General features: G+C 44.3%; 1 protein-coding gene across 8 annotated transcripts in view; it reads right to left on the reverse strand.

Moving 5' to 3' along the window:
• The window catches only part of PHACTR1 (phosphatase and actin regulator 1), a 261,903-nt gene that overhangs the window by 112,583 nt on the left and 124,545 nt on the right, over positions 1–24,775 (reverse strand). For all 8 annotated transcript variants that reach the window (XR_012644501.1, XM_074987675.1, XM_074987673.1 and 5 more), the window contains one exon: positions 5,630–5,710. Coding sequence is in view for 7 of the 8 variants with exons in the window: in XM_074987675.1 (XP_074843776.1) it covers positions 5,630–5,710 (81 nt within the window). In the remaining variant the exon portion in view is untranslated. The remainder of the gene's footprint in view (positions 1–5,629; positions 5,711–24,775) is intronic.

Below are 24,775 nucleotides of genomic sequence, written 5' to 3' on the forward strand. Positions count from 1 at the left end.
GAAAGCAGGGACCTACTGTGTGCTCAAAATGCTACCTTTGGGGAAAAAGTCACTACTACCGTCACTAGATCCCTGCACAGATACAAAATTTGCATCCACATCTGCAAAAATGAGCTGCACATACCTGCATCCATATCCGTGGACATAAAACAGATAGGACATAAAGTGGATTTGCAGGATGCTAACTATCAAGGGCAGTAAAGGCCTCATTTCTGATCAAAAATAAAGGCTAAAAATAAATACAAAGGAAAATAAGATTTTCTACAGCTTGTTTCCAAGTGAGGAGTTCTGGACTACTTTTCACCTGCTTCTTGATGGACTCTACAAGATTACAAGCCAGAGCATTAACACAAGATGAGGTATTTATTCAGCATAGTACACAAGCAGCAATCTTGTTGCATAGTAATGCTTAACTAACAGCTTTTTTTCCCCTGCCACGGTTGTTACCAAACTTCCAGGGGATCTAATATTTAAGTCTTGACCTGGGTGCCTGTTTTGACACACCAACAGAATGGAGGGGGTAACTAGTGGTGTTCCCCAAGGGTCAGTCCTAGGACCAATCCTATTCAATTTATTCATAAATGATCTGGAGAAGCGGGTGAACAGTGAGGTGGCAGAGTTTGCAGATAACACTAAACTGTTCAAGATAGTCAAGACAAAGGCAGACTGTGAAGAACTTCAAAAAGATCTGATCAAACTGAGTGATTGGGCAACAAAATGGCAAATGAAATGTACTGTGGATACGTGTAAGGTAATGCACACTGGAAAAAATAACTCCAGCTATACTTACAATATGATGGGGGCTAATTTAGCTATAACTAATCAGGAAAGAGATCTTGGAGTTATTGTGGATAGTTCCTTGAAAACATCCACGCAGTGTGCAGAGTCAGAAAAAAAGCAAATAGGGTGTTAGGTATTATTAACAAAGGCTTTCTGATGAAGTTCTAGTGATTAAATTCTGAAAGCGTTTCCTGTGTTGGATTTCCATTAACGTCAATGAGAAATCTGCCCCTGGGACACTTGGAAGTCTAGAGCACTTATTTTTATCTGTGTTTGGCAGGTCATATGATGTTATGACCTCTTGGTAGATAGGAAAGCTACTTTAGAGCTTCTGGACATTGAAAAATTATGCCTCCAAGCCTACAGAGACATGCTTTATCTTTACACAGGTGAATCGTTCCATTTCTGTCACTTGACAGACATAGAATCACTGGGGCTGTTCACGCACATAAAGTCAAACACATAGTATGTGTTTTCAGAAACAGAGCCTTATTTTAATATTTCAGCCACTGTGAAATCTGTCAATGTTAACTAAAGTAACATTAATGCAGAGGCAGAGTGAGGCAATAAATATTACCAACCAGGAAATATTGTAAAGCTTTAAATGACACTCCAATATAGATTTCCTTTTATTTAAAACGTACACAGGGGAAAATGAACAAATACTGTTTGGTGTTTAAAATGATTTCATTGGATGAGTTTGTGATGATCTACAATAACTCAATTTCAGCTTTTGACAGGATGAACAATATGTTCAACAACTGGTAACCTTATGAATATCTAAATTATTTCAGTGGTCCCTGAATTTCATGTAATCCTTGTTGTCTTTAGCTCCCCTTTCACAGCCTCCGGTATGGATAGGTTTTATTCTTTTATGGCGATTTGCCTTATCCGCCCTTTCAATACGCCACAGGATAGCGAGCTGACATTGTAACTAATGCTAATATAACTCTTTTGCATACAGGAAGGTCTCAGAGTATGCGAGGGTTCCGTTCCACGCACCCTCACGTAACCCGGATTTCATGCAAGTCAGGGTCTGGCTTTTTCCCCGGCAGAACACATGTTCTGCAGCCAGGGAAGCAGCAGAAAGGTAAGTCCTGGGGTGGGGGGGCAGTTGGAGAGGGTTAAGCCTGGCGGTGGGTTAGGGGATTAAGACTGGGGTGGGTTAGGGCTGCAGGGTGGAGAAGGGCGGTGTTAAGCTGGAGCTGTGTATGGGGTGGTGAGTCAGAGCCCTTCTCAGGCAGCGAGCCAGGACGCAGCTGGAAGTTGAGCCAGAGCCAGAGACAGGCGCGGGTGGTGAGACGGTGGGGGGTGAATTGGGGGTGTGGGGAGGGTTGAATTGGAGCCACGCATGGGAGCTTAAACCGGGGTGGGAAGTGGAGGGTGAACTGGAGCCAAGCACAAGGGGTGAGCCAGAGCCAGAGGTGGGGGTGGCAGGTGAGCTACAGCCGTACATGGACAGTGAACGGGGCTGTGGTGGGGGGGGTAGTAGTGGGGGGGTTGAGCTGGAGCCAGAGCTGGGCGTGGGTGGTGAGTTGGCAGAGGGGTTGAACTGGGGCTGCGTGTGGGGGCTGCGGGGGGGTGTTGAACTAGAGCTGAGCGTGGGGGATTTAAACCAGGGCAAGAGGATGGAAATGGGGCTGCATGTGAGGGGTTTGAATTGGAGCCGCACAGGGAGTTTAAACCAGGGCGGGGGATGGTGGGGGTGAACTGGAGCCAAGCGCGAGGGGTGATGAGCCAGAGCCAGAGGTGGGGGTAGCAGGTGAGCCAGTGCCGCGCGTGGGTGGTGAGCCGGCAGGGGGTGTTGAACAGGGTCCAGGGAGGTTGAGTCGGAGTCGTGCCTGAGGGGTGGCGAGGTACAGCCAGAGGCAGGGGTGGGGGGTGAGCAGAGGCTATGTGTGGGTGGTGAGTGGAGCTGGGGAGGAGGGCGGAGCCTGGGCCATGCAGAGGCAGTGGGGTTGAGCCAGGCTAGGGGGAATGAGTTAAGCGCAACTGGAAATGGTGCTACAGGGATTACAATAGGAACCGGGGTCAGACACGTAAAAGTGGGGTCGCATACTCTGAGTTCACGTTCTCTGAGACCTTACTGTACTTGGCCTAATCTAATTCTTGACTCCCCACCCCCCGCCTTCTGCCCCTCTCCTCTCTGATTTGGTCACCTTGATAATATTTTTCTGATTTGTTAACCTTGATTACTATTTTTGGTTCTCTGTGACTTAAATATTGAATCTGTTCTGGTATGGCTATGGTCTGAAGAAGTGGGTCTGTCCCGTGAAAGCTCATTACCTAATAAATTATTTTGTTAGTCTTGAAAGTGCTACTGGACTGCTTTTTTGTTTTGATAGTTTATAGACTAGCACACCTCCCTCTCTGTTGCCAGTATAACTGTTTACCATGACACACCACCACATACAGTAAACATGCTCTCTCTTTCACACATACACAAACAGACAGAGGCCATGTCTACACTAGCCCCAAACGTTGAAATGGCCATGCAAATGGCCATTTCGAAGTTTACTAATGAAGCGCTGAAATGCATATTCAGCGCTTCATTAGCATGTGGGCAGCCGCGGCACTTCGAAATTGACGCGCCTCACCCCGACGGGGCTCCTTTTCGAAACGACCCTGCCTGCTTCGAAGTCCCCTTATTCCCATGAGCTGATGGGAATAAGGGGACTTTGAAGCAGGCGGGGTCCTTTCGAAAAGGAGCCCCGTCGGGATGAGCCGTGCGGTGGCGAGGCGCGTCAATTTCGAAGTGCCGCGGCCGCCTGCATGCTAATGAAGCGCTGAATATGCATTTCAGCTCTTCATTAGTAAACTTCGAAATGGCCATTTGCATGGCCATTTCGAAGTTTGGGGCTAGTGTAGACATAGCCAGAGTGTTTTATAACTCTATTTCAAGGTGCAGCATGCTATTATTTTAAACACATTATTCCTTCTCTCTCATAACTGTATATATATATTTCAGACTTAAGTTCCCCATTTTAGACACCTAAATACATATTTGGAAACTCAGAAAAGTAGTCTGCATTTCAGTTGGGCTGAGATGAAGTCCCTAATGGTAGTCATATGGTTTGATGATATATTTAATTACAGATGATAACAGCACATATATGGATGCAGATTTTCCTTTTATGCTTAGATTTTCTTGCTATCACTGTAGAGTGAGCTCTCTTTAGTGGCAGTATATAAATACATGTTTGTTAACTTATCTAGAGACATGTATTATGGTTCCAATTTAGGAAAGACCCCTTGAGATAACTTAAAAGCCAAATAAAAATGCACTCCATTATGACTGCACTCCAGTAATGCCAGAATTTAAAACTGCCCCAACAAGCAAACCAGGCAAATTAGCATTTGATATAGTCTTTCCTCTTCAGCAGTAAATCATCCTCAGCAAGCCTGACCCCATTTCAAAGGTTCAGAGGCGAAAAAAAGCTGAGCTTTGCAATATGCCTTAAATGTCATCAGATTCAGCCTATCCTGGGGCAAGGGGGAGAGTAAATTCTAAGGCAGAGGAGACCCAGTTTAAATCAATTCCTGCTATAATGGTTCTGCTTTTCTCAACTGCAGGCCCATACCATGGTGAGAAAAAGAGGTTTTGTAGACATAACTCACAGAACATCTACGCACACAATGCGTTTGGGGAGGGGCCCGGTGTCTCAAAGGGGCCTGAAGCTCTAGCCACTGCCACTATTACTTCAGCAGCGGCAGTAGCCTGAGCACTGGACCCCTTTGGGCAGTGCCACTCTGCACAGTTGTGTGTGCAGGTGGTGGACCAGCACCATGGTCTGGGAGGTACTAAGGACTGACTGTCCTAGGCGTACCCCTTTTGGGGGGGTGCAGAGCCGGGTCCCCTCCCACCTTGCCCAAGGTGGCTGTCAGCCCCAGTGGCTCAGACTCAGGTTTGAGCCCAAGCCCCTTTCTGCCTACATAGGCATAAGGGTGGTGACACGTTTAGTCCAATAAACGATATTGTTTTAATCACTGGAAGGAGTTATTCATGTTTCTTGATGACATATTTAAACCAAGCCATTCTGCCAAGCAGAACACTCCAGGCTGTATATAAAATGAGTTAAATGAACACGAATTGCAGGCTATCATGGTGAAGCAGCAGCTGAGCTGACTTCACAGAAATAAGGGCAAACAGGAGGGCAGAAATAGTGCTAGAAATAAAGTGTTAAAAAGCGGCTAAAATAAACAAGCTGAAATGTGAAATTTAATTACAAGCACTTTTTGAATTCATGGCCTTACTGAAATGGTTGCAATCTGTGGGATGGGAATGAATGAGGCGCTTGAGTCACTTCACACAAAATGACGACAGGAGGAGGATGAGATGGCCTATTTAAGAATTTATCCACAGAGGAACAACCACTGGGAGGGAGAGAATGATCCTGTAGTCTGGTGGTTAAAGAGACACAGGCTCCAATTCTCCAATCATTCTTTAGCCACAGTGGAACAGCTTCAGCTGGAGAGATGGAGGGAGCTCTAGCATCAGGATACCCCATAGCTCAGTTGACAGACCGCTTTCCCAACAGATGAGACACCCCTGTTCAAAAATTGCCTCTCCATCACGAAGAGGGGAGAACTGAACCTGGGCCTCCATAGCCCAGCTGAATGCTCTAACCACAGGACTAAACGTCACGAGCTGTGCAACACCACCACCTTGTCCAGCCCGGGCTGGAATGGCATGCTACCCAGCAGGTATGCTCAGAGGCCCCAGACATGGGCTAGGCAGGTGAACACGAGTGTTCCCTGTAAGCTGAGTGCTTGAGTGACTGCCCAGAAGAGATTCAGGTGCCACCCACCTGATTGTCAATTTAAAGCTGAGTAGACAAGTATCACTTACCTTTATCATAGATTTCCTTCAAGACTCCTCGTTTTATAAGCTCCTCTCTGCTTTGCCTCATTGATATTTTTCTTTCCAGAGCTACAACAAAAAGACAAAAGTACATTAGCAATAAAAAAAAAAAAGTCAAGGCAATTTCGAAAGGTCACAACTCCATACACTTCAGCTTGTTGTCACATGATTGTTGATACAAATGGATACAGACTGATGTATTCAGGGTCATTTCTGTACTCTCACAGCTTCACCAAACATGAACCAAGTGTTTGGGGAGAATGAGAAAAGATGAAGAGAATGGGGTATAATTCACGTGGGAGGTGGGAAAGCGAAGCCAGAAAGAGATCTGAAGGAGCACTGTCCATGAATGGTATTTGGCTGTGGAACCTTCCCGTATCCGATCAGGATGAGCTCATGCCAGACTTTCTTTAAAGGGCCTGACCTGCATCTTTGAAGCCAATGGGAATTTTGTCATAAACTTTAGTGGGAGGAAATTCAGGCCCTTGTGGCACAATACAAAACATCTAAAGAGGTCTTTACTCAAAGGATGCTGTGACATTGATGCTGGCAAGTCCTCTTTCTTCCTAAAGAAACAGCCTTGCGGAGTACACCCTTCATAAAGAGGGGGTTGAGCATATGATATGTTCAGGATGATAGAAAGCCACGTCCTTATCTGGTGTGAATAGTGAAGTTTCATTAAAGTCAATGAAACTCTGTTTATCTATACCGGCTAAGGAGCTGGCCAAATACTTTATCTTATTTTGGTACCTGGATACTGTGATGATCAGGACTCGAGAAAGACAAAATCACACTGGTTGATTAGTTCAACAGTAATTTTACAGCAACGTCCAATTAACCAAAAGCCCAAAAAGTAATTAGCCTTATCTGTCCATTCAGGCACGTTTTAGAGAGTGAACAAGGGGTGCAGAAAATGATGTATAGATTTTGCTGAGATTTTGTGTGCTCTGCCAGAAATCGAGGCATAGCTTGCCAAAAATGAAGCCTAGTCAAGGGCAAATTTCTAGTGCCATATGCTCTCCTGTCAGATACGGCACACAAAAAATGAGCCAGGATGAAGCAACTTCAAGCTACCCAAGATAGATTTAAAGCAAAAGAGGCCCTGCAGTGACTTTGTCCTCTAAACATGAGAAAATAATGACTGGTAATGCTACTTCAGGTTTTCTCTTCCTCAGGTCAGGAGACCCTACAGACCTGGGGGATGAGTAAGCATTATACTGACATTATGCAACTTTTTGAACATGTTTGCTATTATATATGTATGCTGTGTGGTGATTGGTTCCAAGATAGTAAGAGGTGTCTATTATAACAGTGTTTATAAAAGGTGTTGGATCTGATGGAAGTAAGTTATGTCTCTCCTTTCTAATCTAAATTTTTATATTTGATTATACACAGATTAAAAAAACAGTAGTCAACATCTAACATCTCACAAAAAACAATATATGAAGAGTTGTCTATATTAAAAAAAAGTAACGTTTTCTTACACACACGCACACGCACACACTGAAGTCCCAGAATGATCAAAGTATCTTGAAAATGTCCAATTGATCTCCAGTATTAATGAGCCCTTAAGGGCTGTGCTATATACTGAAACAGAAGGCTTCAGCCCCAATACCTAATTAACTTCTAAAGTTTTATGTCTATATATATGTCTCAGATGAAATTATTTGCTACTTTTATCATGCTCTACATTTAATACTACAAATCTTTTACAAAAGCTCTCATAGCTATACAGTATGGATAATATTTCCAAGAGTAACTTTGATATTTAGGAGCCCATGTCCCACCATCTGTCAGTGAGATTCAGACACAATTATTTAAAACACTTTGAAAGTGAGCCCAAGGATACATCTACACTTAGAGCTGGAGGAATAAATTCCAGCTCAAGGAGACATACCTGTGCTAGCTCTGATCAAACTCGCCTGTTAAAAATAGAGTATAACCAGGGCAAGAGGGGCTAGCCACTCTGAGTATCTGCGTAACAGCTCTGATTAGTATGTTCTCAGGACAGCAAGTCACTTGGCAACTGCTCACATTGTTACAGCTACAATCTATTTTTGGTGCACTAACTTGATCAGACCTACTAACAATATGTCTCCTTGAGCTGGAATATACAGCTACAGCTCAGTGAAACCATACCCAGAGTCACTTTGGCACGTCTGAAAATTTCACCCTTTGTGAATTTTGCTGAGCATAGGGGCTAAATAAGCTGTAGCTCTCAAGGGCTTTGCATTTTTGAAAGCCTTTTTTTGGTCTTGATTATACGAAAAGACAGTAAATGGTCACAGGGAGGTAGCCATGTTAGTCTGTATCTTCACAAAACAAAAAAGCAGTCATGTAGCAATTTACAAACTAAAAAAATAATAACAAAAGAGTAACAAAATAACAAAACAGTAAACAGTAAATGAAGTCCAAATGGGCCAACAAGCACCAGGAAACAATGACACTGACAAAAATGTAATTCAGGGTCCCATAAGAAGCATCAAGAAGACAAATTAACAGTCCAACAGTTTCTCTAATGATGACCTCTTATTGATTACCAAAACAAACAATAAAACAGAATTTTGCAAGATACATGGAGTATGGGGAGGTTTCCCAGCAGCTAGAATAGAGGAACTGAGGGACAGCTGGGTCTTTTTCCCTTTGGCACGATTGGCAGTCTAGCCCAGGACTTCACCCATGGACTCTATACAGTATTCAAAGAAGGGCAATGAGCACTCCTCCTACAGATTTTCACAACTAGCACAAGTTACATTTCATATGGGCACAGGTCTATGATGCCATACAGTTTGCATCTGCAAAAACAATAAATTCTGGTAATCCCAGCTATAAGGAAATAACCTCAGTCTTTCCAGATCTGGAACTACCTTACACGCTAAAACTATACTTTGAAGTTGCTGCTCAAACCACACCAAATCTTGCAGTCCTCTTTAGTTAAATTCCCACTGGCTTCACTAGGAGTCTGAGTGAATACTTCACAATCTGACCACTGTGTATTTCCTTGGATTAGACGGAATTTCATGCTGCCTTGTTTTGATGTTGCTTTTAAAGTTTTTTTTTTTAAAAACAAACAAAAAAAACCCACGAGGCACAATAAGGTCTTGAGACTGCCCTCATTGAACAAAGTGATAAAACACTTACAGATTTTAGTGGTGCAGGACCTGACCATAAGTAAAGAGGAATAATCTGAACCTGTTGAACTGCTATTTCAACAATTCTGAAAACAATCTCACATTTCCCATTCGTATAAACAGTGGTGTGCATTCACTCTGCCTAATTCACTCTCTGCAGGAAATCACAAGAGCTCATATTGGAAGAAATACAGACAGCAGCACTGTTAATCTGAAAGGAGATATGAAGAGTGTCAAGTATTGCTAAAAGACAATTTGAAAATCACTATACTAAACTGTACCTCCGGTAGCTAGATAAGCAGTGAGTATTTTATCTATTTATATGCACACCCAGGAATGTGTGTGTGCATGCATAGTATTTACATGGCTTGTGGACCAAATTATTCATTCTCTCTCTCTCTTCCCACACACACACACACACACACACATATCTGTGTAGTCCATAATTAGCTATGTAAGGTATCATTTCCTTTATAGTCAGGAAGAAGCATGAGTGAAGAGCTTCAACCCACCCCACTATTCACCCTGCAGAATCAAACCCAGCAGTAAGGAATAAGCTAATTTCATGGACAGAAGTCAACATTTCAGAGAAGCAGGCATTAGGTTTTAGTCAGGCAGTCCTAATTGGAAAGACAAGAAATAGTGGGGGAAAAAAAACACAGCAGACAGTCCTCTATTCAAAATAATTGGCTAGCTAGACAGCTAAGTAGAGAGAGAGGCTTCTCAGACACACACATGCTAGGTGAAATAACGTAGAATTCTAAAAGATTGTTTAGGATGATTGTCTGCATACCAGCTTCTTCATAGTCCCTGTAATATGAGAGCTTTGCCTGTCACAGTCATAATATCAGAAGACACAAAAGCTTCTGTTCAGAGCTTGGAATAAAAGAAGGTGTTCCTCTTTAAGAAAAAAGTCTCCTGTGCCCGCTTAGAAAAGATTTGGTAGCTATACTCCAAGAATTAATCACCTACCCTACCGAACCAGAGTTTAGTTACCAAAATATATACACATAGGGCTTGCAGATTGTTTAGCTGAGGACAGCACTGAGTGACGACAGCAAGAGGTGATGGTATCAAAACTCAAGAACAAATACTTTTTCTTTATTAAGACTCTTCTCACAAAACAAGTCCTATGTATTTATGTGCACGTTTGGTGAACGTGCTGTGGATTCAGGGTGAGATAATCACAAATGACCAGTTCATAAAGTCTGTGTGTAAAACACACAGCAAACCAACATCTTGAGCAATATGAACTGCCCGTAGAGCTCAGAATTACTTTGACAAAGTCTGAAAGCTCTTTTGCCACAGATTTTCCTTTCAAGGGGGAGATGGCCCAGCATAAATTTATTCACTGTGTATTTGGAAGGGATTTATTCAGCAGAGGAGAAAAATAAAGACCTTTATGACCTTCGATTCTTAAGAACCTTGTAAATTCAGTGTAATTAATATTTAACAGAAGATGTATTTCTTCCATTAGGTTTTTTTTTTTTTTTTTTTACACTAGCGATACATTGATTAACCTTGTTGTCTATTCATATAATATTGTTCCTTTTCCAGGAGGATAGAAATCAATGCAAGCTCTTGCCACTGGCATTAATCAAGTTTTAAGATGGTATTGTGCTGTCAAAATAAATGGACTAGTTTTTAAATAAACCAATTTTTAGATGCCAATTTCTAGACAGAATATATGTACATGGACACAGAGAGAAAACATATTTTGCTACTCTGATCTACAGTATACATTTTCCTAATCTGGTACAACTAAAGAAATATTTTTATTACCTGCCTGAGATAGTGTTTTTGAGCCTTTTTTAAGTAGGGACACCTTTCTGTTACCCAAGTAGAACTTTTGTCTGTGTCTGGTCCATGAAAATCTAGACAAGGTCATGAGGATTTCCTGCCCTTACATACTGGAAAGATTGCACTATTTGTCTTTATTGCTTTAATGAACCCTTGTGCTTCATGATAACTGTGATCATGGTCTATTTCCAGCTGAGAAGGTAAAGCATACTGCTGCCTGCGTGCCCAGGGCTTAAGCTACCCCATTAAACCACCACAGAGACACCGATGTATGGGGGAAACACCAGCCTACCCTCCTTTTTAGTCTCAGCCTTGATTTTGGCCAATTACACTTTCGACAAAACATGATACATGCAAATCACTACCTACAAAACAGGATGCTATTATTTCTTTGTGATGTTATCTGATGACCATGAAGATCATTGTTACCACTGTTACATAACTGCAACAAATCTTGTACACACTGCGTCAAGTAAGGTGTCAATAGAAAACATAAGAATAACTTAATAAGAGTATGCTACTTGCATGCATGCATCATTTTAGTATCTGAAGTTATGAATATTAACTATTCACCAGTATTTCAAATGTTTGCTCCTGTGGATACACCAATAAGCTGTTCAGCCAACAAATTGTGAAGGAACTATTCAAGTTGAATGGCCCATCAAAGAATATTTAACTCTCAATGGAAGACATTTATCTTCACTTAATGGACTTCCCTGAGGATGTTCTAACTGAAGCACTGGTAAGTAAGAGAGAAAGCTGTGCTAGTCTATATACTATCTAAACAAAAAAGCAGTAAAGTTGCACTTTAAGACTAACAAAACAATTTATTAGGTGAGCATTTGTGGGACAGACCCACTTCTTCAGACTATAGCCATACTAGAACAGACTCAATATTTGAGGCACAGAGAACCAAAAATAATCAAGGTTGACAAATCAGGGAAAAAAATTACCAAGGTGAGCAAATCAGAGAGTAGAGGGGTGGGGGGGGGGGTGTCGAGAACTAGATTAAGCCAAGTATGCAAAAGAGCCCCTATAATGATCCAGAAAATTCACATCCCGGTTCAAACCATGTGTTAATATGTTGAATTTGAATATAAAAGAGAGTTCAGCAGCCTCTCTTTCCAAAGTAGTGTGAAAATTCCTCTTCAGTAAGACGCAAACTCTTAAGTCATTAACAGAATGGCCCATTCTATTAAAATGTTGGCTGACTGGTTTGTGGATCAGGAGTGTTTTTATGTCTGTTTTGTGCCCATTAACTCTTTATCTAAGAGAGTTTAAAATCTGTCCAATATACAAAGCATCTGGGCATTGTTGGCACATGATGGCATATATGATGTTAGCTGGGGAACGTGAGAATGTGCCTGTGATTCTGTGAATAACCTGGTTAGGTGCAGTGATGGTATCTCCAGAATAGATATGTGGACAAAGCTGGCAGCGGGCTTTGTTACAAGGGAAAGTCTCAGGACTGGTGTTCCTGCAGTATAGACTGTGGCTGTTGGTGAGAATCCTCATAAGGTCGGGAGGTTGTCTGTAGTGTCGTGTATAAACCGTCTACACAGTCATTATTGCCCCTGTGAGTCAGGGATAGCATGATTTTGGTGGGAAGGGGCTGTATGATAAAAATCCCCACAGACACATGAAGCTTTCAATTGTCATTGCTTGCCCATTGGCAGCACTGTAACGGTTCTTTTTGACCAGTAGCTCCTCCGGGAATTTGAATCTGCTCATGAATAAGTCATAAGAGCTTGCAGTGAGGTCACAGCTACCCAGAATCAAGTGTTGTGATTGGTCACTTTTTGATCCCCCTTGGAATTCTAAATGCAGATGACTTATGCAGATTACCTCATGAATATTTATGAGGGATCTCTATATAAGCAGGGCACGCAGCCCATTCTGGGCGGCCCTGGACAGGAAGGCGTGGCTCGCAAGAGCGTCCGCCAAGTCCCTAGGCCAGCCCTTCGGGGCGAAGACTGAAGCAGAAGACCCAAGAGAGGCGCAAGACTGTCACCAGCCTACTTTCCTGTGGTGGCAGCTTCGGCAGCAAGACGGCGTCCCTGAGAGTGAGCTCGCCAGAAGTCGAACTGGCCTGTGTCCATGCAGGTACTGCGTCCCTGGTGTTGTGAACCCCAGGGCCCACCACGAGTCCAGCAGCACCCGCCTTCATCGCCTGCTCAACCAGCAGCGGCCTACTACCGGACATAACAAATCTCTAGCAGACAAGTATCCTAACCTACTGGAAGGCCTGTGCTTTGCGCAGGGCCTGCAGACAAGGCGATACCTTTCCCGCCGGTAGCTTAAGGGACCCCTAGTAGGGGAGCAGGACCAATCCCCCTGCTGTGTGTCTGTCAGGCAGGGCAGGCACAGCACCCCGACGACCAACTTTAGGCCGGGTCTTGCTGGCCATTGGCTGAGTTCCAGTGCAAGAGACACTTACTAAGACTTCTTGTAGTTTGGAACTGTTACCACTTCAATTAATCTGTTTATCATAGATAGTTCTTTTAAATGTTAGTTTTAATAGATAAGTTGTTTTATTAATAGGAACCTTAGTGATAGATAGGATTGTTAAACCATTTTAGTAGTAAATTATAGGTAATAATTGTTAGTCTATTAATAACCTAGTTAGGGGAAGAAATGTTATTAGCTTGTTAAAATATTGGTACCAAGAAAGAATACTTACCAGGGTGAAGACGTGGCCTCCCCTCTCCTTTTCTTTTCTATTCAGCTTGATAGAGAGGTGACAACCTCCATTGGCCTTTTAAAAAAATCACTATTACTATTGGGATCGCAGGAGCGACCCGGTCCCCGGTAAGAGTAAAGAGGAGTAGCGCCCTCTCCCTCCTTTTATTTCAAAATATATACATACACGCATACATGTTACTTTCCTTTGAACCGGCCCTGGGCCGAATTTACCTGAGACCACCTCACAGTCTGGTATTAAAAATGGTCATCTTCCTGTTGATCCAAGTAAGTGTATACTGATATTAGAATAGGACTGGCAGTAATACTTCCCGTTCCTTCCTAGTGTATTAATAAACCACTTGTGTTTCACACATCTCCATTGCCTGCCTCATTGCTCTCCTCGACCTCAGTCTTCCCGGGGGGTGCCAGCATAGGTCTGCATCCTCTAGGGGTGCACCCCAACAAAAGCTGCAGGGGCGGGTTCTGGGACCTAAAAGGTGGTGAGGGTTTGTTTCGTGGCATCTTCCCACCACCTGTCGGGGGCCCAGCATTGCTGCAGACGCCACGGCATTGCTGGAGAATCCCTGGGCATGTAGGAGAGAACAGGCCTGTCACCTAGGGCCTTCTGGAGTGTGGCATCCTGATTAAGGATAGGTTGTAGGTCTTTAATAATGCGTTGCAGTGGTTTGAGATGGGGCTGTAGGTAATGACCAGTGGTGTTCTGTTATTGGCTTTTTTGGACCTATCTTGGAGTAGCTGGTCTCTGGGTATTCGTCTGGCCCTGTCTATTTGTTTTTTTATTTCTCCTGGTGGGTAATTCAGGTTTATGAATATTTGGTAAAAATCCTGTAGTTTTTGGTCTCTGTCAGTAGGATCAGAGCAAATGTGATTGTACCTAAGGGCTTGACTGTAAACAATGGATCTAGTTATGTGTGCAGGATGGAAGCTAGAAGCATGCAGGTAAGTACAGCGATCAGTGGGTTTCCGCTACAGTATGGTACTGATCAGGCCATCCTTGATTTGTACTGTAGTGTCCAGGAAATGTCTCTCTCATGTGGAGTAATCGAGGCATAAATTGATGGTGGGGTGCAGATTGTTAAAGTGTCTGTGGAATTCTTCTAGAGCCTCTGTACCATGGGTCCAAATCATAAAGACGTCATCAATGTATCCTAAGTAGAGGAGGGGTAATAGGGGACGAGAGCTGAGGAATTGTTGTTCCAAGTCAGCCATAAATATGTTAGCATATTGTGGGGCCATGAGGGTGCCCATAGCAATTCCACTAATCTGGAGGTATAAACTGTCCCCAAATTGGAAATGTGGGTGAGAACAAACTTACAGAGGTCAGACACCAGATTGGCTGTGGTGACATCAGGGATGGTATTCCTGATTGCTTGTAATCCATCTTCATGTGGAATATTAGTGTACAGAGCCTCTACATTCATGGTGGCAAGGATAGTGTTGTCAGGAACTTTTCCGATGTTTTGTAATTTCCTCAGGAAGTCAGTGGTATCTCAGCGATAGCTGGGAGTGTTGGTGGCATAAGGTTTGAGGAGAGAGTCCACATAACTGGATAGTCCGGTGGTAAAGGTGCCAATACCCGAAATGATAGGTCATCCGGGGTTCCCAGGTTTGTGGATTTTGGGAAGTAAACAGGATAATCCAGGATGGGGCTCAGATGGTGTGTCTGAGTGAATAAGGTCCCGAGTAGCAGCAGGTTGTTCCTTAAGTAGTTGTAATTTCTTTTGGAGTTCCAAAGTGGGACCAGAGGAGAGAGGTCTGTAAAATGTGGTGTTGGAGAGTTGCCTGGCTGCCTTCTGTTCCTCTCTGTTACTAATCTGACATATATGTTGAACTGGGTATATGGTTGGTCCTTTGGGATCAGAAGACCCCTTTTGTTTGACAAAATTCTGGCCCATCAGAGCAGTGGAGGGTGGTGCCTGGGAGCAAGGAGCCAGGGCGTGTGTCACAGGGGTGCTGCATAGGTAAGATGCACACCCATCACTAGACCCTATGGCCCTCGAACACTCCTGCACCCCTCTCCCACCCAGACCCCCTCCTGCAGCCTCCTTCCCACCCAGACTCCCCCTTCCTACCTTGCTCCTGACCCTCCTTCCTGGACACCTCACTCCCACCATTACCCCTCTCTTCCAGACACCACAGCTCAGACCCTCCTGCACCCTTCCTCCCACCCACACCCCACACTCCTAGCCTGCTCCCATCTAGATTCCGCCCTCCCCCTGGCAGCCTGCTCCTGCACCCCACTCCTGTCCACATCACCTACCTCCAGCACCCCTTCTCCTGCCTAGATTGCCCAACCCCAGCCTACATCTGCACTCCGCCCCCCAGCCCCAGATTTTGCATTTCAAGCTCACTTCCCGGCAGGCTCCTCCTACACTGAACCTCTCATTTTCGGCCCCACTTCAGAGCCTAGCGGGGCCCATAAAATGCCCTCCCCCCTCCCCCTCCCCCACCCCCACACCCGATGTGCGAGGGGAATGAGGGGTTTATCTCCCTTTTTTGCTTGTTTTCAGTCAAGGACCATATAATTAAGAGTTTTTCCCCTTGTTTTTGCTTCTCACTTGTATGATCCCAGCTACTTTTTCTGTGGGTCAGTGGCCTGGACCCAAAAAAGGTTCCTCACCTCTGCAATAAAAGGCACTTGACCAGAAGAGCAGAATAGTGTGAACAGATGAATCTACATTGCTGGAAGAAGTCTTGTAAAATTACACCCTCACACTCTCAGACTTGGAGAAGAGTGGATCAAATTATATATCCTATGGTAACTAACTGCAGGGTCAAATATCAATTGCCCTCATCAGTAACCAGAAAGAAGGAAAGGAAGCATTTCTACTTCTTGCTTGGATTTTGGCAAAAAAGTGGAATATTTTAATTAATGTCTGACAAATAAAATTGTAGATCTACACAGATCATTAGCTAACATAAAGTAAACTGCCAGAGGAAAAGGTTGGGAAAAAATGAACACAAAAATCAAATCTCTAAACAGAGAATTACAGGAGCTAATCAAAACACTGCAGACCACATAAAGCAGAAAAGACCATGATAAAATAATAGGATTCAGAAACACGGCTTACAATCAAGAATTCAGCACACACAAGCAAATCCAGATACGTAAAATCTGAACAACTCTATAAAACATAACTAACAGAAGGAACTGGACTAGAGATACCAGAAATCCAATCCAAAACCAGACAGGCTGCAAATCTCTTCTACAGCAGGACTGAAAAGCAATCAGAGAAGAAGCCATTCTAGGAAAAGTGCTAAATTTCCAGAGACCTGCAAAGTAACTCAACATAATGGATTTCACAGATGAAACAGAGGAGGGCTGATGTAAGGTGAATAAATGAGCAGACAAGAAATAAAATAGGACACCTCAAGCAAAACAAGAGAAAGAATGGTCAGGAAGAAAACCAGAGAGACCAGAACTTGGAATGAACACAAGGCCACACATTTCTGAAGAAAAAGGTCACCACCCTCATGCCACCAGTTGATAAACAGACCCAGAATGTTTATCAGTGGATACCATGCAACAATCAGATTAGTCACAGCAGCAACAGCAAACTACACAAAGACCTTGTGAAGAAATAGAAAACACAGCTGAGATTTTGCCTAAAACACCTGAAGTATCTCTGTTACCCCAGGTCTGCCCTGGCTCTCAGACTCAGACCATAGTACAGGACCTCTAGTGGCAGTATCGAGTCCACCTGTACAATGGTTTGCTTCAGTGAAAGCTGTCTCAGAGACTTTAAGGTATGAAGGGAATGCCGTGATAATTTTATCTGACCTGCACATGGCAAGCCTGGTCCTGTAACAGACCCCTAACCTCTGGCTGAGTTACTGAAGTCCATAAACCATAATTGAAATACGGCAAGTGACAGAGAATCCACTATTTACTCTAGCTCAGAGGTCTCAAACTCATGGCCTGAGCAGTTCCATCCTCTGGTCTGCATGCGACTGCCGGTGCATGAGTCCCTGCAGGCTAGGGTTGTGACCAGGTGTGCATGTACTCTTCTGCCAAACCCAGCCTTTGGCTTTGCCCTTTCCCCACCTGTCCTGTCCCTGCACCGCTCTCATGTCCCTTCTCTCATGTCCCTTCCCCCCAAGTGATGCAGCCTTGGAGATTACTGGGGCGGGGCTGGCACAGGATGGCTGCAAGGGTCATCTCCCTCCCTGCACTCACTGCAGTTATGGGGCAGCAAAGCGGCAGCCTGGGGTGGCAGGAAGCAGAGCAATTGGGCTGACCTGGGAGGTTGTGGCAGAGCAAAGCAGAGGCTGCTGCATTGCTCTGCTTTCCCATGGTCATGGTGAGGGACTTGTCATCTCACCCAGACCCCTGCCAGGGAAGGATGATTTCTGGCTTGCTTGGAGGATTTCAGGACTGGAGCAGGCCCTGAGGTAAACTGACTTTGAGACCCCTGCCCTAGCTTAAACTAGGGATGTAAACAACACAGAAAAATAGTAACTATGTAACCAATCACAATTCTATTGGTACGTGGTTAAATGTTTTACCCGGGGTAGGAGTTGGGTGGGGTCCCCTCATGCCTGGGCTCCCAGCAGGGTCCTGGCTGCTGGCAGAGTTCCAATTACCAGCCCTACACATGGGATCGGCTGCCAACAGGGTCACAATAGTTGGGCTTGTGCCTGAGATCCTGGCTGCTGGAGGGGTCCCATCTGTTGTCCCCTCTCCTGGCATCCTAGCTTCTAACCTCTCTCCTGGCACTGCAGCAGACAGTAACCATTAACAGAAAACCATCAGCTGGTTAATCTGTTAAACTCTTACATCTCTAGCTCAAACCAATAAGTAGCCTGTGTCCTATGCTGCTAAAGAAGGAACACTTCCCTCCCACCCCCCATTTCTGCCAGTCTGAACTCCAGGAGAATGCCCTCCTGACCCCAAATATGGCAATCCATTACATTATGAGATCTACTGGCCAGACACCCAGGAAAGAACTCACTGTAGCAATTCAGTGCCCCTCCCCCTGAACATCACACCTTTGACCTTCATCTAATTTTGATCACCTTTCCCCAAAGCAATTTATCCCTTCCCGCACATCTAATTTCTTTACAGCCTCCCTCTTCGTTAATATACACTGCTACTCCACCACTTTTACCATTGTTTCTGTCTTTCCTGAACACCACTTGCCCTCCAATACCCATACTACAGTCATGGCTTATCTCACTATCTCTCTGTTGTCCCTATAATATCTGGTTTCATTTCTATCAGCTCTAGTCTTTTAATGGCCTGGTATCAGCTAGAAGAGCCTCAAACATGGACACTATTGCCAAGAGGCAGGACCAGGACTGGATCAGGGCTGTTGGAGAATATTTCTGATCCAGCAAATTCCATGGTGTTCTCTGCTGTGGCTGCTCTGGACCCCTGGGTGCAACTTAATGCTACTGAGCCAGGCAGGGCAAGTTGCAAATATTGTCTGTCTTTCCTTAGAGATACACACCTTATGGAGTATAGCTGCCTCATGGGCACTGGGACACATTTTACCTCTTCCTGTATCAGTAGCAGTAACTCAGACCTATCAACTCCACTTTGTCAATAAGATTTGATGTCCTGCCAAAAGTATGTAAAATAGGTCAATATATATTCTCTCTCATACACCTCTCCCCACTTATCTTCTTTTCACCTCGAAGAGTAACATAAAATGTCCTACGAAGAAGTTTAGAAACTTGACCAGGACTTTGGAAGAACCGAAGAGAAGCTATCACCTGGTGAAGAATCCATCTCAGAATTTACATTGGATTTAAGGTGTGTGGGGTCAGGAATGCAGGGGTTCATTCAGAAGTATGGTGAGATACTCAGGAAGGTAGACATGTTCAACAAAATAGACAGTTACTTAATAAAAATGGTGGTGGCTTAGTTCAAAATACTCTCAAACTGATAAGAGTTGGCACACCAGCATGAAAAACTTGGAATGCTACTGGAAAGTAAACTACAACGTGGTGTAATGGCATACAGAAATTCTTAAGAAAATAATAAGGGCACTGGAAGTATTGGTTTGTCAAGCCTTCACAACAAAGAAACACCACTGAAGTAATCTAAGCTGACTATTGAGCAGCATTTGGCACAGAATATCATCCTCTAGAAAACAGTCTTACAGCCCAGTCAACAGTGTATGTTTTTGTCAACTCAACTTTTTGTATCCATCCTGCGATGCCAGTAAAGGAGGCATCAAAAGAAATAAAGATGCTGCCAGGAGAAAACAGTGAATAGTCTGATGAGATAATCAATCCTTACACACCTCATTGTACTGCCAGCCAGAGTATGTCTCACCACAGTGAGCTTCTCTGACAGCAAGAGTACGATAAGCAAACAGATGGCTCAGCAATACGGATCAGCAGTGTCATCTGTAATTGCAGAAATATATATGCAACTTTGATACATAATAGCACAACTTATCCCTTTCAAACCAAACAGAGCCATTCACGTCAATAACGTCGTCACAACGAGAAAACATTTTCAAGACTTCTTGCAGCTGAACAGAATCCACTCCAAAACAGAATTTACAGATGAGATGTAAATAACTAGGCAAGCTGCCACGTTTAGATGTTCTCACCATCAGACAACATAGCCAGATGGCAAAATACAGACCACAGTTTACAGAAATGAGTCTAACAGATGTCAACAGACTGGATCCTCTAGCTCTAACTCCTACACCCCAAAAGCAGCAAAACCAACCATCCAACCCCCTCTCTCCCCTGCATTGCAATTTCATAGGGTCACCTGCCAATTTTCTTGCCACAAAGGCCATGTCTACGCTAGCCCAAATCTTCGAAATGGCCATTTGCATAGCCATTTCGAAGATTAGGGCTGTGTAGATGTAGACAAAAAGAGATAAAGGAATGGAGCAGGAGTGAGCAGAGAGTGAGAATAAAGGAAGTATGCTCAGATAGTCAAGAAAAGGAGAGGACAACCAATCTGCTAAGATACTTTAGCCACTTGATCTGGCAGCCTAGAGGACGACTTAGCCATCCAAAACGCTGAATTTGCAATGAACCAGACAACAAACTTTTATAACTTAACAGTGAACAGCAAAAGAAAGTCCTAAAATCAAGTAGTTTTAGCTTTACCCAAATACATTGCATGGTCCCAATAGTCAGGCTAACAGAGGAACTCAATACATTATTACCTAATGAAAGCTTATCTTGGCTGCAATGTGGAAAGGTTAATTTGCAATATACTTTCATACACCAAATAAAGATTTGCACATATCAGGACAAACAGCTGTCCAAAAGGGCATTTTTAAAACACACAGCACTTGTGCACTGGGGTCTATTATCCCAGTTCTAGATGAAATTTTAGCCAGTTTGGTAAACAGTTATTTCATCCCTTAGTTGGAATAAAATAATAAACAGGCACCTTCTCAGATAGAAGCCTAGGTCCACAAAAGTGGTTTGGGCATTGCAATGCAGATTATTACAGCATCTAACTTTTAGGCACCTAGAAAGTGACACAAACAATACTGTGATCAACTAAGCCTGTGTTAGGTGCCTAGGTTTGTATACAACAAATGTGGAGAAATAGGTCCTAACAATGCTATCCACAAAAGCCAGCCTGCTAGGCAAGCATACCTGTATTAACAAATTGGATGGGGGAGAGGCCTGAGGGCTGGAGAGAGGGTCAGAACAGCACACTCTGGGCAGTGCTGAGGGCCAGCTGCCCCAGCCCCACCCCTTTCAGGAGCATGGAGCTGCCTTCACGCCTTGCCCAGGGGCCCAGCAAGTCTGTTGTCCTCCTTGCTCCATGCAAAATGGCTGAGGAGGTGGTGGTACCTGCAGTGCTTCCCACCTTTAAATTTTTGGCCCAGTAATTAGTCTCCTGCTAAAGTTGTTGCAGTGTGGCCAAATTAAAAAACTGTGAGTTGCCACAGGGGGTTTCCTACCTCCGAGGTGGGTGTCCTACCCAGTGGACAACTAAGCCATAGTTTCTCTCTCTATGGGCCACTGGCTGTTCCTGTGGATAAATACTAATAGTTATTGGACCCAGAGGAAGGAGGAAAGAGAGAAAAAAATAGAATGACTCCATAATCCAGTGGTTAGAGCATCAAGCTGGGAGACCCAAAGTGAAGTCTGCCTGCTTCAATCCCTGTTTCATTATTTATTTACAGTAGAACTTCTTCAATATAAGAATGGGTAGATGGAGTCAAAGCAAAAGTCCATCTAGCCCAGCATCCTATCTTCTGACAGTGGCCAGTGCCAGGTGCCCCAGAAGGGATGACCAGAACAGGCAATCATGAAAACAAAAAAGCAGTAAAGTAGCACTTTTAAGACTAACAAAATAATTTATTAGGTGAGCTTTCATGGGACAGACCTACTTCTTCAGACCATAGCCATACCAGTCTGTGTCCCATGAAAGCTCACCTAATGAATTATTTTGTTAGTCTTAAAAGTTCTACTTTACTGCTTTTTGTTTTGATAGTATTTAGACTAGCATGGATTTCTCTCTGTTACTAGGTAATCATGCAGTGATCCATCATGTCACCCATTCCCAACTTCTGGCAAACAGAGGCTAGGGACACCATTCCCTGGCCACCCTGGGTAATAGCCATTTATGGACCTATCCACCACAAATTTACGTTGCTCTTTTCTGAACCTTGTTATAATCTTGGTTTTTACAACATCCTCTGGCAAAGAGTTCCACAGGTTGACTGTGTGTTGCTTGAAGCAATACCTCCTTTTATTTGTTTTAAACCTGCGGTCTATTAATTTTGTTTATGGACTTCTACTTACTGAATTCTGAGGAGTAAAGAACACTTTCTCATTTATTTTTTCCACACCAGTCATGATTGTATAGAACTCCAATATATCCTCTCTTTCCGCACTGAAAAGTTCAAGAATTATTGATCTCTCCTCACATATGAGATGTTCCATATGTATAATCATTTTTGTTGACCTTTTCTGTTCCTTTTCTGATTCCAATATAGAGCAGGGTCTCAAGATTCACAAACTTAATGTTCGCAAACTCAACTATTCACAAGAGGCCAAGCATCCGCTTCCGGTGGGGCTCCAGGCACGGAGTGCTGGCAGCTGCTGCTTCCCCCGGGGCTTCGGGCACAGAGTGCTGGCAGCCGCTGCTTCCCCTCAGGGAAGTCTCCTGTGGCAACTAATGATAGTTGAGGGCTGGCAGCTATCTGGGGGCCTTGTATCCACTGGGGAAGTCTCCCGCAGCGGCTAAGATATTTGGGGGCTGGAAGCTGCCTGGGGAAAGTCTCCAGGCGGCTGTAATATTTGGGGGACTTGCAGCCACATGGGGGAAGTCTCCCTGGATGGCTAATATTCGGGGGCTGGCTTATGATCATCAAGTGCCTAGAGGCAGGGGCTGGTACCAGACTTGCCCTCTAATGGCTCATCATTAAAGGATTTAAACTGTACTCCCTCCAGTGTGTCAGCCTTTTCTCAGGCTCCCTCTCTGTAATTAACTCCTGGTTCCCCATTACCCGAGGGCACAGAAAGTGCCATTGAAAGTTGATTGCGTCGACACTCAGTGTAACGCTTGCACGTACTTACACGTACATTTTTAGATTATGGATTGGGTGCAAATTATTACTCTGAGGATCATCTTTACCAGTATGTCTAAATACAGAGCCAAGACTTTCCTCTGGGACAACTGGGCACAGAGGCAGGTGGTCCTGCTGCAAGGTGTCACAGGCTACAGCAGCTTTAAGAAGGGCCAGAGGCCGGCATCATAGGGCGCTGATTACTGTGGAGAGGGTGTCCCTTGGGGCACCTGGAGGCTTTTTTGGTCAACAGAAGAAAAAACTTTGTCACTAGAGTGACTGTCCTTTGAGACCAAATTTTTGTATGGGCTTGATCCAAAATCCATTGAAGGCAATGTAGTAGCTCAGCAATTACCACAGTTCTCCAAGTAAGGCTTGCAGCGACCAGCTGAGCCATAACTGATTCAATAATCCACTGCATTCTCAGTGTGGCCCCCGTGTCGACTTACACATACATTTCAGGTGCAATTTCTTGTTCTGAGAATCTCCTTTGCCAGGAGGTCTAAACCCAGATCCAAGCCTGGGCCCATTGCTGATAGGGGCAGGTGGTGGTTCCTGCCACAGTGTTGGCCAGCATCCTGTGCCTGGATACAGCCCTGCTGGACCTCTTTCACCTCCGCCTGGACTTCCTCCACTCTGCAGCATGGCGTGGCCTTGTTCTGCCAGGGTGGTGGTCATTCAGCATTGGCTGGGGCATTACAGTGCTTCACCCTGGGGTCTTGGAGTACATCCTCCTCACCCCACAGGTCCAGGAGGGTCTGCATCTGTGGTCCAGCCTGTGAGGGACCTACCTCTTGGTACCCTGGGCTGGCGCCTAGGACCCCTGCGGCTGACTCCTTGAGGGCCCAGGGAGACTCGGGCTCCCTCCTGGTGTGCCATGTAGAACTCTGGCTGGAAAGGAGTGGGTGCAAGGATGTTTGCACAGCAGCTTGTAGCTCTGTTGTTCGTGTGCACACACAGATATTTGTCACGAGAGTGGCTGGCCTTTGAGACAAAATTAGTGGTCTGAGGATCTTCTTTGCCAGGAGGTCTAAATCCAGATCCAAGCCTTCAAACATCCAGTGCATTTGCATCTCGTTTGGAAAACCCGTTGGTTGTGAAACCTGAAATCCTTTTTCCAATGTTCCTGAGCACTTTACTACTCCTCCCCTCCCCTCAGTTACAAAAAGCACATCTGTTTTAGGGCAAACCAGATTCTGCCTGGAAAAAGGGACATTTGGTTAACAGGGCAGGGGAACGAGGGAAATGAAATGTGGGACGATGTCATCAGATACCTCCAGCCACTTGCGGGACACTTTTTTCCCTATGCTACACCAGTGAAAATACCCAGAATGCTATGGGGGGCTCAGGGAACTGTGGGATACGTTCCCACAATACACTGCGTCAACAGTCAATTTTGGTGACGTGTGTGTGGCAGCAATAAGTCGATTTTGTGGGGAGTATGTAGGAAGGTGAGGATGCTCAAAATCGAATTTATAAAATCCAGCATTAATAAATTGATTTTAATAGTTGATTTTAGCTCGTAGTGTAGATGCGGCCCTTGTGTCTTAAATAGGAGATTGCTGAACAGATTCCTAGAGCAAGAAAGCAGTGAACACTTCCAAAAGCAGATATGAGGCTGCAAGGGAACTTTCACCTGAGAATTATAGGTGAGGACAGGTTTTTGACACCTACAGGATTTAACAGCAGTTCTGTAGATATAAGTGGAGCCTACTGAGATCTAAGTTCTAAACCCAAGATTTAGAAGCTTAAATCTGAGGTTTAGGCAGTGAAGCATCTTTGTGGATTGAGGCCAGACAGACAAAGCAAATGGATGGACATTATACTTGCAGATGATAATCAAGCTGGGAGGGGTTGCAAGTGCTTTGGAGGATAGGGTCATAATTCAAAATGGTCTGGACAAACTGCAGAAATGGTCTGAGACAAATAGGATGAAGTTTCATAAGGACAAATGCAAACTAGTCCACTTAGGAAGGGATAATCAGTTTCACTCATAC

Source organism: Carettochelys insculpta, chromosome 2 (assembly GCF_033958435.1).
Source record: "Carettochelys insculpta isolate YL-2023 chromosome 2, ASM3395843v1, whole genome shotgun sequence".
NCBI lineage: Eukaryota > Metazoa > Chordata > Testudines > Carettochelyidae > Carettochelys > Carettochelys insculpta.